This window comes from Rhinolophus hipposideros, assembly GCF_964194185.1.
Source record: "Rhinolophus hipposideros genome assembly, chromosome: 15".
Taxonomy (NCBI): Eukaryota; Metazoa; Chordata; class Mammalia; order Chiroptera; family Rhinolophidae; genus Rhinolophus; species Rhinolophus hipposideros.
In genome coordinates, this window is record NC_138061.1 from 29,389,423 (window position 1) to 29,408,777 (window position 19,355).

The following is a 19,355-nucleotide window of genomic DNA, read 5'->3' on the forward strand; positions in this document are numbered from 1 at the left end:
AATTTACTGACACGTGCTCTGTGCACCAGAATATAATCAATTTTGTAAACATTCCTAAAAATATGTTCCTAAAAATATGAATATATTCTGAAATCATGGGATACAGCGTTACATGTGTCAGTTAGGTCAAGGTTGTTAATCTTAAACGGAATATATACTTACTGACTCTAGGAGTTACTGGTTCTAGTAGTTACTAAGAGGAGTGTAGACTCTCCCATTATGTTTGTCAAGTTGTCCATTTATCTTTTTAATTGTGACAATTTTTGCTTTATGGTATACTACTAGACCATAGTACTACATGTAAACAAATTTAGAATTATTCTCCTGATAAATTGAACCTGTTATCACTATGAGTGTTCCTTTCTCTCACTACTACTGCTTTTTGTCTTAAAGCCTACTCTCATATTAAAATACACAAATCAGCTTTCTTTTGGTTAATGTTTGCATGATATATCTTTTCCATCCTTTTGCTTTCAACCTTTCTATATGTTTATGTATAACGTATGTCTCCTATAAGCAGCATGATTTAATAGGGTTTTTAAAAACCATATTAATTCCCCTCCCAATTTATATGGTTGTTGTTTTGCAGTTAATTCTACATGTATGTAAACCCCATAAGATATTTTTGTTTTATACAGCCAATGTATATGTCATTTTACCCAAAATAGTTGCCCTATTTACTTCCTGCATCTCTAGGCTTCTAACTGTGATCATTTTCTTGATATCTGAAAACACTAATAATTCTGCTAGTATACGTCTGCTAGAAATAAACTCCCCAGGTTTTGTTTATCTGAAAAATATCTTTACTTCCCCTCCATTTCTAAAAGATATTTTTGCTGGGATAGAATTCTAGGTTGACATATAATAAGGTTCATCAGCATTTTATATGTAATATTTCACTATCATTTGGTTTCCATCAATTCTACTGAGAAGTCAGCTATTGATTGGTATTATTATTGCTCTTTTGAAGGTAACATATTTTTTCCCTCTGGCTGATTTTAAGATTTTTCTTTACTTTTCAGCATTTTTCAACTACAGCCAGTCCTCAAACGTCATTTCATTCAACATTGTTTCACTATAACAATGAGAACTCAATTCTTATTTATGTCAATTAGCCTACGGTAAAATTGGTTTCATTATATGTTGTTTTACTTAAAGTTTCAGAACCTATCAACAACATAAAGTGACGACTTAGTGTATGTGCCTAAGTCTGGGTTTGTTTCTTGTTTCTCCTGCTTAGAATTCACAAGTCTTTTTGATTCTCTGATTCCAAGGTCTATCCATGTTGTTTATACCCTATTCTCTCCTTTTTCTCCTTGTGGAACTACAGTTACACATATGTAAAACCATTTCACCTTATCCTATGTCTTTAAATTCTTTCCTGTACTTTCCATCCTTTTGTCTGACTAAGCTTCAATTTGGATATTTTCCTCTGACCCATTTTCTGGTTCATAAATTCTCTCTTCAGATGTGTCTAGTCTTTGCTACCACCTGTTTGTACACTGAGTTTTTTATTTGTTAATGTATTTTCAATTCTAGAATTTCCAGATGGTTTGCTTTATGGTTTCCAATAATCTGCCCAAATTCTCAATCTTGTTTTATAATTCCTTGAAAACGTAAATTTTTTTTTAAATTTATTTATTGGGGTGACAATTGTTAATGAAATTACATAATTTCAGGTGAACAATTCTATATTACATCAACTATAAATCCCATTGTGTGTTCACCACCCAGAGTCAGTTCTCCGTCCATCACCATATATTTGATCCCTCTTACCCTCATCTCCCTCCCCCCACCCCCTTTACCCTCTGGAAACCACTAAACTATTGTCTGTGTCTATGAGTTTTTGGAAAACGTAAATTTTAAAGTCCATGTCTAATAGTTCCACTGCTTAGACTTTGTTTCCCATCCTAGAGTTAGCTTTAAATCAATTACCAAAGAGTATATTCCTCTTCCTTTGAATGATTCAAGTAGTGATTCAATTATTTTAATGCCATTTGGTTTGGAGCACAAAGCTTTACAAAAGAATTATCAAGAATTCTTTTATACACTAATTCTTTTTTAAGGAAAAAACCAGACACATATATTTAAAAACACCAGAAAATTAAAAAGATATTACACATGCATGAAGATACATAAAATATGCTACTTTGACTCCAATTATTTGTAGATGAAAAAAAATGTTTTAATTTCCTGAAGCCCTGAAATTATTTTAGATCATTTACTTTCTAAGTTGGCATTTGTTTGTGTTGGTGAGAGGGACTGGTTCATTCTTTGGTCAAAATTCCAACTCCTTGAAATGTCCACTAACCTCATAGAAGGAACTGTAGTATCAAGTTACAAGCTCATTTTATTTTCCACTGAAAATGCCCACAGTCTGTAAAGACTTAAGAATGCAGAAGATAATTGAGTATCCCAAATTGACCTAATTATTGATAAAAATAAATGTTTATACTGATTAAGAAGTTGAACACCCTTATATTTTCTTCTATTCATTTTAGTGATACTTTACTAGCAAATCTTCATTAACAGAGATTGAAAAAATATATAGGCTTAATTCCAAGATTTCAATTTCTTACATACTTCATATTAGTGAAACATTCCCTGTTCTGATGGGCCAGATTGTAATTACTCTGTTCTGTTAGCATACAGAAAGTTTACCTACTGCCTGTTTTAGTGATAAATTCTCTCTATGGGATACACAACTATTAATCAGACCTTTCTACTCCCAGGTAATCAGACCATGCAAATCACAGAAATATAGCTCTCCTTTTACCCAGACATTGATGCTGGCTGCCCTCCAGGGGCTTGTACTTGAGAAAATCATGATTCCTTCTCCTCCGTTTACACTCTGAACCTACTCACTGAAAAAACAACAACAAAAAAGCCAGAACTTCCTTTCTCCCTCTGTGCCAAGCTAACTTTGTCAATGATTTTCTGTTTCTAGAGTATAAAATCATTCATTTAGAGTATTTCTTCTAAACTGTGTTATGTACAAAACACAGTATCAATGGGTATTCCTTGAAAAGAAGGTTCTATGCTCAAATAAGTTAGATAAATATTACATACTGTATTTCCCTTCTAGATTTATAATTCATAAGTTAAGAAACCTACTTAACTTTATTTAACCCAGGTTTCCAAAACTTACTTGAACATTTAGTCCTATTTTCCCCTAAAGAACACCATTAAAATGTATGCCAAGGAATGTAATCTGGAAAATGTTAACTGAAACTATGAATTTTAGGTATTTGCTAATTAAACATCAGATTACTCATAGTGGATTCATCTTTCCAGTAGAATGAAGGGGGAAAAAAACCACTACAAGTGCAAGACTGTCTTTTACTTTTAAAAATTCTCCCTAGCAAAGCTAAAATTCAGCTCAAACTCCTTTAATAAACAAACAAATAAACAACAATAACTTTTTGTGTCACTCATGTTAGGCATAGGCACAGTGCTAGAGTCCAGGAAGACAACATTAAATAGGATATAATCCCTCACTTTAAAAACCCACTGTCTAGTTAAGAATACAAAACAAGCAATTATAATGTAGTATGAAAAGTACAATAGATGCATGCACTGAGCAGGAAGTGACCATTTCTTGCTGGCAGTAGTGAGATAGGAGGAGGCAGATTTCACAGACAATGTGATCCTTGAGCCAGACTCTAGTCTGGTACTGTGCGACTTTTGGCTCTTCTACAAAGTCAAAATGATTCAGCCATGACAGTATAACTAAAGACACTCATGAAAGAGGACGTCCAAAACTGCTGCAGAAAGTGGCAAGAACGATGGGATGAGTGTGTTTGAAGTGCGGGGGAGTATTTTGAGGGGGATTAATGGCAATGTGTTTTTTACTATAAGAAATTTTATTTATTTAAACATTCACCGTATTGTTTGATCACACCTCATATAATGCTGAAGAGCTCTCCAATGGGGAAGAACACTCACTGATCAGAGGCAGTCTGAAGGACTTAGGATCCTGAGAAGTAATGGGAGGTGCGAAAGGAAGGATCAGTGGTTCCCCTGATTTCCATTTTATCAAAAAATATATCAATCCTATTAGTATCTTGAAGTGTCAACAGTGAAGAAGAATGATGATCACTTCAGAGGATTACTATGAAATCCCACACTTCATTCCAACTTAACAGTGAGGTAATATCCAATCTTTTGGCTCTACTTAGCTCTCCATTCCTGGGTCTTTCCTAACCTACCTTGTCCTCCGGGGTAATCATAGTCTCTAGACTCTTCTCTGGACTCTTCTTCTAAACATTGGCTTCAAATCATAATTCACTTAAATTTTCTTAGTCTTCATCTTTTCCATCAACGAATCTGATATTCAAACTCTAACCCACTGACCTACATACACTTCTACCATTTCTGTTGCCATACTATCACCCACAACTGACCATATTCTGATCATCCTAATGGTAGGGAAAATGGCCTCAGGCCTAGCTTCCATAGAAAAGAGAGGCAATAAGTTTGGCTTAAGTTCCATTTTGTAGCATCTGTTTATTTACAGCAAATAAAGAAATTTTGTCAAATAAGTCTGAACAAAAGACACTACCAAAAACAATTTGAAAATCAAATCTGCTATAGCCCACCTACAGATAAGCAACAATTAACCACAAATGAAAAAAAGAAAATGAAGCAACTTTAAAAAACATTATTACGCATTACAAGTCCTACATTATTATATATAGTTTTCATTTTTATTAAAGTAAGTTGATTGTGGTGAAGAATTTTCAAAATCAATAAATCCTCAAAGTAAACAATCTATTAAACAAAGCAAATTAACATAGAATAGAACATGGTACAAAGTTGAAACAAACAGAAATATAACAGCTATTATCTGACTTATAATCCTTCAACAAGTTAAAACAGGGAGAAAGTTATATACTGAATTTTAATTTCTTCTGATGTGACAATAGTCTGATACATATTTCTTTAATTAGAAAAATGATATAAAAGCTCCTCTAAAGTAGTTTGTAATATTTGAAGAAAAAATCATGAGTTAGACTGCATGTTGAGTATTATTTTATTTCTTTGACACTGTTATTACTGGGAATTTTAACAGCTAATTCTTAAAAAACTTAATTAAATTATAATCCTTTAAAAAGTTTTTATTACTAAAAATTTTAAATGTAAACAAGGTAAACAGATTAATATAACGAACTCCAAAGTACTCATCACCTATCTTCAATGTATTTATACACTGTTTCATCTGTATCTTTACTCACTCCACACATACCCCAATTATTTTTTACAATTTTCTTTCAGGTAAGATTTATATACTCTGAAATGTACAGATCTACACTGTACAATTTTGACAAGTGGATAAACTTTCATCATGGTAAAGAACATTTCCATTTCCCCAGAAACTCCCCTTGTATCCCTTCCCAGTCAATCTCCCCACCCAGAGGCCACCACTGCTGATTTTTTCCGCCTTAAATTACTTTTGCCTGCTTCACAACTGCATATAAGTGGAATCACACAGTGTGCTTTTTTGTGTCCATATTCTGTAGCTCAGAGTAATGTCTGGAAGATTTATATTTGTTGAACATATCAGAAATCTATTCCTTTTTATTGCTAAGTAATATCCCATTTTATAAGTATAGCACCATTTGTTTATTCCTTCACCTTTTGATGTCCATTTGGGTTGTTTCTAGTTTTTAGCCAACTGTGAACAAAACTACTATGAATATCATGAGGACATGTTTAATTTCTCATTGGTAAATACCTTGGAGAGAAAATGCTGACTTAAAAGGTAAGTACTTTTCCCATTGTTTGCCTTTTTATTATTGAGCTGTAGGAGGTGTTAATTCAAGATAATACTTTTAATTTGTTTTAAAAACAGGAATTTAGAAACTTAGCATGAAAGAACTGCCATTTTTCAGCTAAATTTATACCAACTGTGACTGCTGGCAAAAGTTAATGTAATAACACAGAGATGGCAAGATGGCGAATTAGGTAAACATTATGCCTACTGCATCCCAGAATCACACCAAAATTACAAAGTATAGAACAATCAATCTCAAGAATCATCTGAAGGGCGGCTAGTTGACTCAGAGCGCAGTGCTCGTAACACCAAGGTTACCAGTTCGATTTTCACATTGGCCAGTGACTTGCGACCTCTACAACTATACTGAAAAACAACAACTTGATTTGGAGCTGATGGGTCCTGGAATATTCCCCAATATTCCCCAATAAAAAAATTTTTTAAAAATCATCCAAAGACTAGCTAAACAGAACCCCTATAACTATGAATGTAAAGAAGAGGCTACATCGGGACTGAAATGTGATACAGAAATACAATACTAAAAAAACACACAAAAAAACCATACAAATAGTTGGGGAACACTACCAAGGAATTAGTTGGTGAATCAAATTAAGTGAATAATGGTAAACGAAAGGAAACGCTGATGAAATGCCTTCTAAACAAGAATCAGGAAAGATAAGGGAGAACTGAAAAAAAAAAAAAAGAGGTAATAAGCATTTCATGTAAATAAAGAAAACCTCGGGTATATTCTATAACAAATTATTAAATAACATTAAATTAAAATTGTCCTTTTTAATCTCACCTGTTTCATTGCTGTTTCACCTATTTTGTCAGAATGTTTTCGAATGCTTTCCAAGAAGTCCTTGAGATCAGACATGGAAATTTCTTTAATATCCTCACGGAGTTTAGGAAGATTTTCTATCATAAGCTGGCAAAACCGGTATTGACTAACCCGGGGAAAATACACATTCTCTAATTGTTCCATAGTTTTTAAAGCAGAATAATACCTGTGAGAAGTTAAAAAGAAAATTCTATAAAAAGTTCTTACTACATTAATTTCACAAGTAATCCCAAATAATAATCCAATAATATTCCAAAAATAATCAGCCCAATGTTCTGATCAAAAAGGTCATAGTTATGGTTAAAGTAAAATTATCATTTACTTTTATTTACTAAGCACAAACTATAAACTATATGAACAAGTTGCAAGCTGAAAATTCATGGCTTACACTAACGTACAACTTCCTTATTTCACTTCATCTAAATCTATAACATCACAAGCATTATCATAGTCATCACAATACCAATACCTAAATGTACATGTATAATTAATTACATATTTTTAATTAGAATATTCAGTTATTCGATATGAGTTTCATAGTCTCTCCCATCCACACAACATCACAAAAAAGTAGATAGCACCGATATCAAAAAAGTAGATAGCACTGATTTAATTTAAGCAAAATATATTGTAAGGAACTTTAAAACAATTTTTTATACTATCTAAGACAATTAGAAATAATATTAAGTGTCACAAAAAACAACTGAAAAAACACTGACAGAGTGACGTTTTGAATTCAACAGATATTTACTGAATGCCTATTACTTACAAGGCATAGTGACATGAAGGGTATGTAGCAATTAGTAAAATATAGCTTCTGTCATAGAGAAACTGACATATGCTTTCATGTATGTATTTCAATTTTCTCTAGACTTCAATGAGACAGATGTCTATGGCAGATATTACTATTAATCTATAGATGAGAAAACTGAAACACAGAGAAAGAGTACATAATTTGGTCAAGATACTATAATTAACCGGAAGCAGTAGTGAGACTTTCCAAAATTGTCAGTATCTTAAAATAATATTCATCATCAAAATCCATTTAAGAGTTGGTAGAGGAATTTTTTTAATTAAATAATATTCTGTGCCTTCCCACTGAATTGGATATTAAAATGAGAAAAGGCACTACCTAAAAAACAACACAAAAAATAGTAATATATAAGTAAATTGAAAAGACAGAAAGTTGAAAAGCTATTTAAAGATATTTGTTTTCTAGCCTATTTTTTCATGACAGAGTATATTTTGTAAATTGTCACAAAATTGTACCACTAATTTAAAAATTACACCTGAATTCTATCTTGGTTATTTAAAATCACTAGAATGGTTATAATATAATCTAACAAAATACATATTAGGTCAGAAATTAACATATTTAGGGGATGGTACGGGTGAGGAGATATCATTACAATGATTTTGATTATACCTAAGACACAGATTTAGATAATATAAAATAATAAATAGTATCTTTTCTGAGTAAAATTACATTTTAGATACAATGGATCAGTCAATAGACAAAGTGTATTATTTGATCCTGGCACATTTCCTGAATTGATTTAAATTAGGTATACCTCAAAAGAATTCTCCCTACAACAGGTATGTTTTCTGAAAATTCATGGTAATATCTATAATGTATTTAAAATCATGAGTGATAGATTCTAAGTGAAAAGTATTACCAGTAGTTTTTGCAACACACCACAGACACAATCAACTGACTTCATAATACAACTACGCCTTCCCTCGTGCTGCTCATTTCTCACTTTCTACTCTGTGTCACTAAGGCATGAGACACCACAAGACCTTCCAAGCACCCACACAGACAAGCCAGCAATGTTGGCAGTTAATCCCCGTGGGTTAAATCCTTAAGTAATAAAAAAAGAAAACCAGAAGAGTAATTCTACTTTCCTCTTCCTGGATGAAATGTTCTGATTTCCAATAATTAATATAAACTCCCAAAAGTTCTCTGAAATTGATTAATGTTAAGCACTAGCTAACTCACTCAACCTCATATTTGCCCTCCCAAGTTCCCTATCTCATTTCTCTTTCCCTCAGTCCTGCTTCTTAGCTTCCCTAGGATCATCTCCCTAAAAATGTAGTAAAACATAAGGTTATACCTCAGGCTTTGCACTGGGAGGCTAAGACACACACAAAGTTTATAACCTTAGGCAGAGAACGGAAGCCAAAGACCAGACCTTGGAGCCTTTCTAAAATTTAGCCACAAATATCCTAAGCTTTATCTATTTTGAAATATAAGAAAAATTTGCATTTCTTTTTTAGTATTTGAAGAAATGATAACAGTAATCTATAACCATTGGGAAAATATAAAAACTACAGAGAGAAAATTGAAGGCACACATGATCTGACGCTACCATTTAGTAATTGCCTCAGTAACTTGGGCACATTTATATCCAGTCATATACCTATAACATTTCCAATTTTATATGCTCATATCCTATTTAACAATATATCATGGAATTTATCGTAAACGAAAATTATTTAGAAACATTATTATTCTATTTGTAAGTCTATTATAATAACGCAATGATGTCCTAATTGTTGGGATCTTTAAGTCTCTGATTTTTTATTTTTTTATACACAACACTACAGGAAGTTTCCCCCCTATATTATAAACCTCTCTCAAGTTGTCAGTTTATAAACATGAGACACTTCAAAAAAATTGTGTATCATCTGTAAATGCAAAACATGTGAGTAGTCTAATGATTCTCTGGCCCACAAGGTACAAATTATGCCATTGTTCTTACTTCATTTGCCTTCCCTTGAGCATTTCCAATTCACTATAGTTTGTCCTATTATAGAAGTGGTTAGTTCAGGCTCTACTAAATCTTTTTAAATACAATGTCCTGCATATAAGAAAAGATTACAAGATACATGAATAAGTGCAAAAATGGGAACCACAGTTTAAAAAAAAAAGACACTGAGCGCATACATATAAATGGCCTAGATCTTGTAATTACAGACAAAAACTTTAAAATAACTATTATACATGTTACAGAATCTAGTAGAAAAGGTAGTTAATATGCATGAAGACATAAAGAATTTTAGCAGACAATTGGAAATTACAATAAAGAATCAAGTGAAAATGTTTAAAATAAAAAAAAAAAAAACATCAGAATGAAGAATTCAGGGGCCGGCCTGGTGGCTCAGGCAGTTGGAGCTCTGTGTTCCTAACTCCGAAGGCTGCCGGTTCAATTCCCACATGGGCCCAGTGGGCTCTCAACCACAAGGTTGCCGGTTCAACTCCTCGAGTCCTGCAAGGGATGGTGGGCTCCACGCCCTGCAACTAAGATTGAACAAGGCACCTTGAACTGAGCTGCCACTGAGCTCCCAGATGGCTCAGTTGGTTGGAGTATGTCCTCTCAACCACAAGGTTGCTGGCTCGACTCCTGCAAGGGATGGTGGGCTGCGCCCCCTGTAACTAGCAATGGCAACTGGACCTGGAGCTGAGCTGTGCCCTCCACAAGTAAGACTGAAAGGACAACAACTTGAAGCTGAATGGCACCCTCCACAACTAAGATTGAAGGGACAACAACTTGACTTGGAAAAAAAAAACCCTGGAAGTACACACTGTTCCCCAATTAAAAAAAAAAAAAAAAGTCCTATTCCCCCTCCCCAATAAAAAAAAATCTTTAAAACAAACAAAAAAAAAAACCCAAAAGCTATTCTCACAAGTCAGAAAACAATAATTAACTAATTAAAGCAAGAGTCCTAAAACTACTGGGTAAAAGGTTTTTAGGAAACAGGACACAAAGAAAGCATCACCCAACAGATTACTTATTAACTGCAAAGAGACAAATATACCTTTTCAAAAAAAATCTGGTACCTATCCTCTTCACCAAATGATCAAATTTAGCACAACCCAGACATAACCTGACAGGATATGCTTTCTGATGTCATACCATGAAAGGTATACAATATCACTTATGTCGAATATATGCCAAAAACGTTAAATCTGAATCTAATCATGAAAAAATACTTAAATCCAAAATGCCCTGGTCTACAAGACATGACCTGGACTCTTTCATGAAAAACAAGAAAAGTGGGAAGATCATTCTAGATTAAAAGGACAAAAATTATATACCAACCCATGTTTTAGGGAGGAAAAGATATAAAACATTTTGGGGATAACTGGGGAAATACATTAGATTATGTTACTGAAAAATACATAGTGTCCCAAACTGGAAAACAGAATGATAAAAGTTAGTCATTTAAAGACATAAATGTGAAAAATCCCTAAAGAGATAAAAGTTTTTGTCCCTAGGGAGGAGGGATGGTAAATGGCAAGTAGGGAAGGTTGTGCCTGTTTTTCACAACAAATAGAACTATTATTTGGATCTTTAAAATATAAGAATGTACAACTTTGATAGAAAAAAGAGAATATATCAAAATATATACAAAAAATAAAAGATTATTTCAGAATAGTTTGTGGTTCATGTATTAAGAAGGAAAAAAATCATTCTACTAATTAGTACCAATTGGTAAAGCCTAATAAAATTCAATATGCAGCATTCTAAAGTAGAACATACAAAAAACTTTGAGTATAAATGTGTATATGATGTGTTGTGATAAATAAGTAATTATTAATAAACTAACAGGAAATCATTGTTTCCCTTTTCCAATTGTGTTTCATTTATTCTGATTTTTCTGTGTTACTTTATTATTGTTCATCTTTAGAACACTTCAACATTATTACACCTAATGCTTCTATGGCAATCTATAAACTACTTTAAATTTATTTTATTTTTACTTTTCATTTGTCATTTATTCATTTGTCTTATAAAATAGAATGTGAACTACACTAACCCAGATTGCCAAAATATAACTACCCACACTTTGCTTTCATTTGTGGACCTACAATAAACATAGCCTTTGACTGTATGCAATGTTATTATGTTGGTAAGTTAATCAATATTTTTTTCATTCCTGTTCAGTTGTCTATTTCTCCTTCATCAACATTATCAATCTCTGATGTCACTTACATAATAGGGCAAGGATCTACAAATAAATGGCTAAGAATTGCTTGATTGTATGATCCTAATGGGCAAATTGCATGAACAAAGCACAGTTAAAGGTAGAAAGCAAAATGTCACGATTCACTATAATTTACAATAAGTTTAGATAGAAACAGATTTAAAAAATTCTTATTAGAAACAATTAGGAAAGAAACCAACTCACCTTTTTGCACTCATTTGTTCTTTTAGCTTACTGTACATTTCCAGCACTGCATTAAAAAAATATAACTTATTTTAGCTTTCAAAACGAAAATAAAATGTTGAGATGAAAATAATCAAGGAAGGAAACAACATATTATAAATTCATTAATTTCCTCGATACTTTTGATTTAGGCTTACATTTTCAAATAAAATTTTGTACGTCAAGTAAATAAAAACCTTTAAATTTCTACATAATTGTACATTATATATATTAATACATTATACTGAACTAGGAACATTTGCAGATGCTGAGACCTATAATTGAGACATTAACCTACTAACAAATATCCTGTTCAGAAACTTACTAATAACTTTTCCCTGCAATGGAACTGAAGTTTGGACTTTATCTGAGAGAGAAAGTTGAGTGACAGTGCGATTGATTTTGATTTGACATATCACATAAAATGTATATAGCTCACTAAGTAAAATTTTGCATCAAATCCATAAAAAAAGGAAAAACCTCAAAAGCTTACAGCAGTGAATTATAATAAAAGCACAACTAAACATAACAAAGCATCTTTCTTTGTTATCATTTCTATCAAAGGTTCAGAAATACAATTATTCAATAAAACTGTTATAAGCTTCAGTAAGATGACACACTGCCACCAAAAAAGTTTTAATGCAACTATATAAATTACCATTCATCCTTAATAAATTTCAAAGTATAAAGTGAGTAAATTATTATTGGCTCATTAAGTCAGCTCACATTTTCCTAGACCAAAGTGACAGACAACATTTTTTTCCAGATTTTCTATAGTTTTCTGGCTATCCTCAGAGGTCTTCAAGTTCACAAAAGATGTTGCTTATTTGTCTGAAAACCATAAAAACTGCCAAGGGTGCCTAGAGTGAACCAGTCCTAATTCTGTGGTGTCACTATCATAGCCCCTATATTGTAATGCAATTCTCACCTTTTCAAACCAAAATATTAGAGTGAACACATACCTGGGAAAAAGCCTAAAACTGCTGCTACAAGTATAAACTTGCTTTGAAGTTTCCTGTTTTATCTCAACAATTCATGTAAATTTCACATCTACCTGATATTATTCCTCTAGTTTTCATATAAAAGTGCTTTCCTCAAATATAATCAAGTAAAACTAATGCACCAGGAAAATGCATAGTTTACCTTGTGACTTCTTATATCCTCTCATAGTGCTCCTAATCTAAGGAGGAGTTAAGCAATTGTACAGTAATTGATGGCTTGTCTTTATTCACATGAGGTTATAGGATTCTTCAGAGCTGGGACTAGATCATTGTCAACTTTATATTTCCAATATCTACCATAATTCCTGACATTAAAAAAGTATTTATAAGAGGGTAATTGGAAGGATAGATGGAAGAAAGGAGGTAGTTCTGGACATGACTATTAGGAATACAATATTTACATGAACTCAAATTTCCCCTCTAGCATTGAAAACAAAGACAGTAGCCATAACAAAAATCTACCCTCTACTTCCCTTTATTTCTCTATTTGAAATAGCCCACTAGGTGAATAACCTGTTCAGCTCTTCCTCATTTCATCAGTACCCATTTTTTTAGGCTTATTACCATTCAAGGACAAAGCATCCAAACTTTTAGAGACTGTCTTCATGACTACTTCAGTGTATCTGATGGTGGCAAAGAGGTATTATTAAACATTGCTAGGAAGGAAGTAGGTTTCTCAACCCTGAAACTTAACATCATAAGCAGACATTTTATTTACTCAAAATTAATGAGCAAATATCCCTGGTCCACCAGAATTAAACTGAATAGAATTTCAATGATTCTAAAAAAACAAAAAAGCTATTCTCACAAGTCTGAAAATAGTAATTTTTAGCTAATTATATCTGCTAACAGTTTGTACATATAACTTGTATTCTAAGCTAAATTTGTATTATATAATTATCATATACAAAGCACCTTATTCTATACCCCTGAATATGGAGGTTCAGCTTCCTTCCTTAAAAAGTAAGTTAAAAAATGGGTTTAGCTTACTCTATTAAGAAAAAGATGACATAGGAGTATACCTACTTCCTTCTGTTTGAACAGAATACATTCAGGTAAAGAAAATACTCGTTAGTTTCTTCAGAATTTATTTGATGTCCCAGTGATACTTGAGCCTTAACAGAGAGACTAGAATCTCAGAAACATAAAAAGTGAGTCTTTCCAAAATGTAGGAGGAAAGGCAAGACTGAAGAAGGGAGAAGACCTAGCATTTTTGGATGTTTTCTTATCAGCAAAATGAGACCACGAGCAAAGCAAAACCAACCTGCTTAAAGTATCAAACAGAAAACAATAGAAAACTAGAAGCAAAAAATTAGGCAAATTAGGGAAAGACATGAAAATGTAATCTAAAGACACTCTCCCCGTGGGAACGCATTGAGAGGAAAAACAAAGTTGCAGGGGAAGATCATGGAAAAAGGATAAACTAGGCAGAAAGGAAACAGAAAGGTGGAGGTTATTCTAAAAGACTGATGTGACCGATCAGCAAACAAGGGCTTTATAATCCAGGAAAACCACGAAAATTCAGGGAATAAAGTGGATAAAAAGATAACCATGAAGACTTTTGGGGGGCAATCACCAACTATCTGTAATTCCCATAATGAATAATGACTATATGTTCTCAGTTATTATAATTTTCCAAGCCAAACGTTACATTATCAACAAGTTTAACTCACCTGGAAGGCATAACTGCAATTTTTCTACTACAGTTGTAATATTCCTCTGCTGGATTCTACATCGAATAATATTGCCTGTTTGGACTATAACCTTAGGAAAAAAAGAAATGTTCATATTTTTAGACAAACAGTTAAATCACATACTGGTGATTAACAGTTAAATCCACATACTGGTACACAAAAGAAATGTATCATTTTCTCACCTCCTTTCCAGCATCTTGCAATCTTCGGTTGGTATCAGTAACTTGTACCTTAAAAATAATTTCACCTTAGTTAGACAAATATGTATAAAACTACCCTGATGTGACTACTCAGCCTTGTAATCAGATCATGCTTCATGAAAAACTTAGAACAAAGAAATGCAAATTCAAATTAACTCTACAGCTTGAACTTGAACTTTTGATTGAAAAGGGTTTTTAACTTCAATTACTTATGACAGTTCTTTTTAACAGATTCTGTGGCAAACTTCTCAAATTTACTCAAGAGTTTTTAACTTTCCTTGCTTCTCTAAGTCTGTCAAACAATTCAAATCACTGACCCAATTGACCACTGGTCCCTTTTTGATAACTTCAATGAGGTCTATGTGCCACTCATTGTCTGTAGGAAATGGTGACTTCATTTTACGGTAATTAAACATTCATACTTTGCTGAATGCAAACACTGGGTGGCTGATTAACATCAAACACGGAAATCTCGATCCACAGCAACATTTTAATGCTGCAGGTGCAGGCAAAGCTCAACCTTAAATTTTCCCACATATTAAGTGACTCATTAGGTTGTCATAGTAAGGAAGCACATTCTGGTTTATTAAAAATCTCATTAATTTCCAAACAAAGATGCTCAGTGACCTCATTGAGGCTGTATTTGGTCTCTCATTATGTGAACATCCTTTATATCATGGTATTCTAATCATAACCTTTGGTAAACCAGGGTCATTCTGTCTGCTAAGCTCTCCAAATCGAAGATAAATAGGATAATTCTTATAACTAAATATTTTGTATTCTCAATGAACAAATGCAGTCTCATTTAATAAATAATGTTTTTGCTGTATAACAGAAAATGTAGACCAAAATTATGCAGTGCTATTACACTAAACAAAAAAAGAGTTTCAACATAATTAAATAACTCTGAGAACACAATTATATATAATAAGTTTTTAAAGGTTTTTAGAAGATAGCTTTTTTACCAATACTGTACTAATTGTCATTTTTAAAATTCTGAAACAAATGAGGCCTTTCATTGTATGAAGTTTTTTAGTTCATTTCCCTGCATGGAAAGAAATCCTGTTGAGTCAATGCATTACTTGCTTTACCAAAAAGGGACTACTTCTGACATTAGCATGACAACCGTGTTAATTAAGCATAAAGAACATTCCCAAATATATACACTAATTCACTTTTTGAAAGTAGTATATTTAACAATGATTTGTACATATGCACTACAAACTAATACTTGAGTAATTTAATGACAGCAAAGATAAATAAAATTTTAACATATTTCCTACCTTCAGTTTTTCTGCATCAGTCCTTACTTTAAGAAGTTCTGTAATAGCGTCTACAAAACCCTGATGATGAAAATTACACATCTTTTCAATTTCCTTGTCATGATTACGGATACAAGCATCTAATTTTTCCATAAACTTCTTGTGTGCATTTGGTTGGTCATCATACACAGACCTGTATGTATATAAAAAGAAAGCTAACATTAATTTCCCAGATCACCAAAATTTATTATTTATTAAGCTCCATCTTTGCAACAGCTAATATCTTAAAATTAAATCTCTGAACAGATAAACTAGGTTGATAGTACCGCGATTAGCAGAAAGAAATTCAGTGAAAATATTTATTTTTGAATTAATAGTAACAATTAGTATTGTTAATACTAAAAGAGCCACAAGCCCTCTAGATATATCACTAGGTATCTGGAAATAAAGGTCTGAGGACAAGGAAGGAGTCTTTCCATACTGAATCTCAAAAAAAGAATCACTGAGTGAATGATTAAGGAATAAATGAACAAACTCTGATTTCTACAGCATTTACTATGTGTTATGACATATTCCAAGTGCTTCATATAGTAACCCTTTAATCCTCACAAGCTTATAATGTAGGTACTGTTATTACTCTTGCTTCACAGATAAGTGACAGATTATGTTACTGCCACAAATTCCACAACTAGCAAGTGACAGCTGGGATATGAATCCTGGTCGTCTGGCTCCAGAGTTCATATTCTCAAGTACAGCGCCATATTGCAGGCACCACAATGTTCTCTAAATACGGTGTACACATTCCTACTGTACCTTAGCTCATTCTGTCTCCACATAGAGGGCACCCCGACCTGCCATGCAGGAAAGGATTAACCTTGCCCAAAGAAAGGTTTGGCCCTTGCCCCCAGCTCCTGGGAGGTAAGCCTTTGGAATGTCCTGCCAGATAGATGTCTTTGTTTCCTGACAGCAGGCCGTGAGCGATGCCAAACAGTCTATGCTAACAATGTGATTTACAGTGGGGTGGGGTGGGGACCTTGGGGGACAGTATCTGCTCTGGAGGAGCTGGAGACTAAGGTCAGCAGCATAGGCAGTCACATGTCTGTGACCAACCCCAGTAAAAATTCTGGACACCCTAGCTGGAGCAAGCGACCCTGGTTAGCAACACCCCGTAAGTGCTGACATGCATCATTGCTGGAAGAAGTAGGTGCTGTCCAGATGACTCCACTGGGAATCAACTGGAAGCTCCTGCCTGGAACTCTCCTAGACCCTGCCTTCTAAGGCTCTTCCTGGTGTGAATTTAATCTGTATCCTCTTGCTGTAATTGTAAGTATAACAGCTTTGCTAAATTCTGAATCCTCCTACTGAATTCTTGAGAGCAGTCTTGGTGCCCTCCCAAAAAGGCACCCGTCCCCACATCTGTTGCTGCCCATTGTTTGAGTTCAGTTCAAGTCCCATTTCCTCCAGTAGGCCTCAGTCATTCATTTCCATTCCCAGTAATCTTTTCATCTGCAGGACAGGTAAATTTAGAGTCCGTTTCTACATTCTCATATGTAATCAGATATGACTTTGCGTTGTAATTTAAATGTTTCGATTATATGTTTCTCCACATAGACCATCAACTTCTTGAGGGCAGCCTCCATGACTTAGGTTTTTAATGAGTACCTATTATAATACTAGAGAGGGCAATATAGGATGGCAACTACTAGGTACTCGGAGAGTTAAGAGCTGAGCTAGAATTAGGCTCTGATCTTGGACATCTTTTCTACCTATACTACTCTTTCGATCTCATCTAGACTTGGAGCTTCAAATTTCAGAAACACACAGACACCATCCAGACGTACATTTCTAGCCCTGGCCTCTCCTCTGAAATTCAAACTCATACATCTCTCCAAGTAGATATCTGATAAGCACCTCAAATATGTCCAACATGAATTCCTACCTTTTTCTCTGAAACCTGCTCCTCCCCCAGTCTTCCCCCATCTCGGTGAACTCTATTAGAGTTGCTCAGGCAAAAAACCTTGAAATCATCCCCGACTGTTCTCTCACCCTCCCCCACCAAAACAATCCAGCAAATCCAACTACAGCTTCACTACCTCTAGTGGTACCACCCTTGGACTAAACCATCAACGTGTCTTACCTAGATATGGCCAAATGCTTTCTAACCAGTCTCCTGATTGCATCTTTGCGCCCCTTCAGTCTATTCGCAACACAAGAGACAGATGGTCCCATTAAAACATATATGAGATCCCATGTCTCTCTTCTGCTCAAACCCTAATTTTCTTACAAGAGCCCAAAGAGCTCTACATGACTTTATCCAATGTTATCTCACCAACCTCATTTCCTACTACTTATTCTCCACGTTACTTATTCCATGCCAGCAACTCTGGCCTCCTTGTGGTTCCTGAAATACAGCAGGCACATTCCTGTCCTACGCTTTGTCCATACAGCTTCCTCTACCTGGGTCACATTTCTCACCTGTGGCCGCCTCCCTCACCTCCTTCAGGTCTGTTACCCCCTTTCTGATGAGGCCGTTTCTAGCTACAATATCTACATTATAAACTCACATGCATGTACAAACACACACACAAACTTCCCCTCCCTGCTTTATTTTCTCTCCTTTTTTATATTCTAAAATAAAGGAGTTACTTTCTCACTGCATTACACTTACCACTGTAGAGTATACCTCTCTATTTCACACTTTATTTTCTGTCCTCCCTTCCTGGAATATAAGTTGCATGAGGCCACAGAATGTTTGTCTGTTTTGTTTCCAGCCTTAGAATAGTGCCTATCACATAGCAGAGGCTCAGTAAATAATTGATGAATAAATGGGTGGGTGGATGGATGGAATCAGAAATGACACATTAGCTGTTCAACCTCAAGTAAGCTACCTGACTTCTTTAAATTTCAATTCGTTCAACAAAAAAGTGTCTACATCAGAGTGTTATGAGGATTAAATTAATAAACATATGAAAAATTCTTAGCACAATAACTGACACATCGTACTAAGTGCTCAATATGCACTGCCTACTAGCATGGTAGCACTTGAGAGACAACCAAATCCTTGTTAATTGAGTAAACCCTGTTGAATAACTGAGTACTAGTAAGTGCAAATATCAGATACAGCTAACACTCAATTATCCTTGCTTTTAGCTGACTATCTGACATTTGTATAGGGCCTTTTACATTTTTTACATCTAATGCTTCATTTATTCTTTATACCACACCAGAGAAAGAATCACTGCCTCTTTTCACAAATGAAACAGGCATAAACATGGTAAATGACTTGATCGATGTACACAGCCCAGTTAGTGAGTGACTAAGGCAGCACTAGAATTTCCCACCTTGCGCTTTTCCTACAATTTACACATATAAC

General features: G+C 34.1%; 1 protein-coding gene across 3 annotated transcripts in view; it reads right to left on the reverse strand.

Annotated features, from left to right (window-relative positions):
* EXOC6 (exocyst complex component 6) overlaps window positions 1-19,355 on the reverse strand; it is a 166,361-nt gene that overhangs the window by 106,783 nt on the left and 40,223 nt on the right. For all 3 annotated transcript variants that reach the window (XM_081074011.1, XM_081074010.1, XM_081074012.1), the window contains exons 2-6: window positions 16,004-16,175; window positions 14,703-14,750; window positions 14,500-14,590; window positions 11,808-11,853; window positions 6,576-6,780 (exon numbers count right to left, since the gene is read on the reverse strand). In XM_081074011.1, coding sequence (XP_080930137.1) covers window positions 6,576-6,780; window positions 11,808-11,853; window positions 14,500-14,590; window positions 14,703-14,750; window positions 16,004-16,175 — 562 coding nt within the window. The remainder of the gene's footprint in view (window positions 1-6,575; window positions 6,781-11,807; window positions 11,854-14,499; window positions 14,591-14,702; window positions 14,751-16,003; window positions 16,176-19,355) is intronic.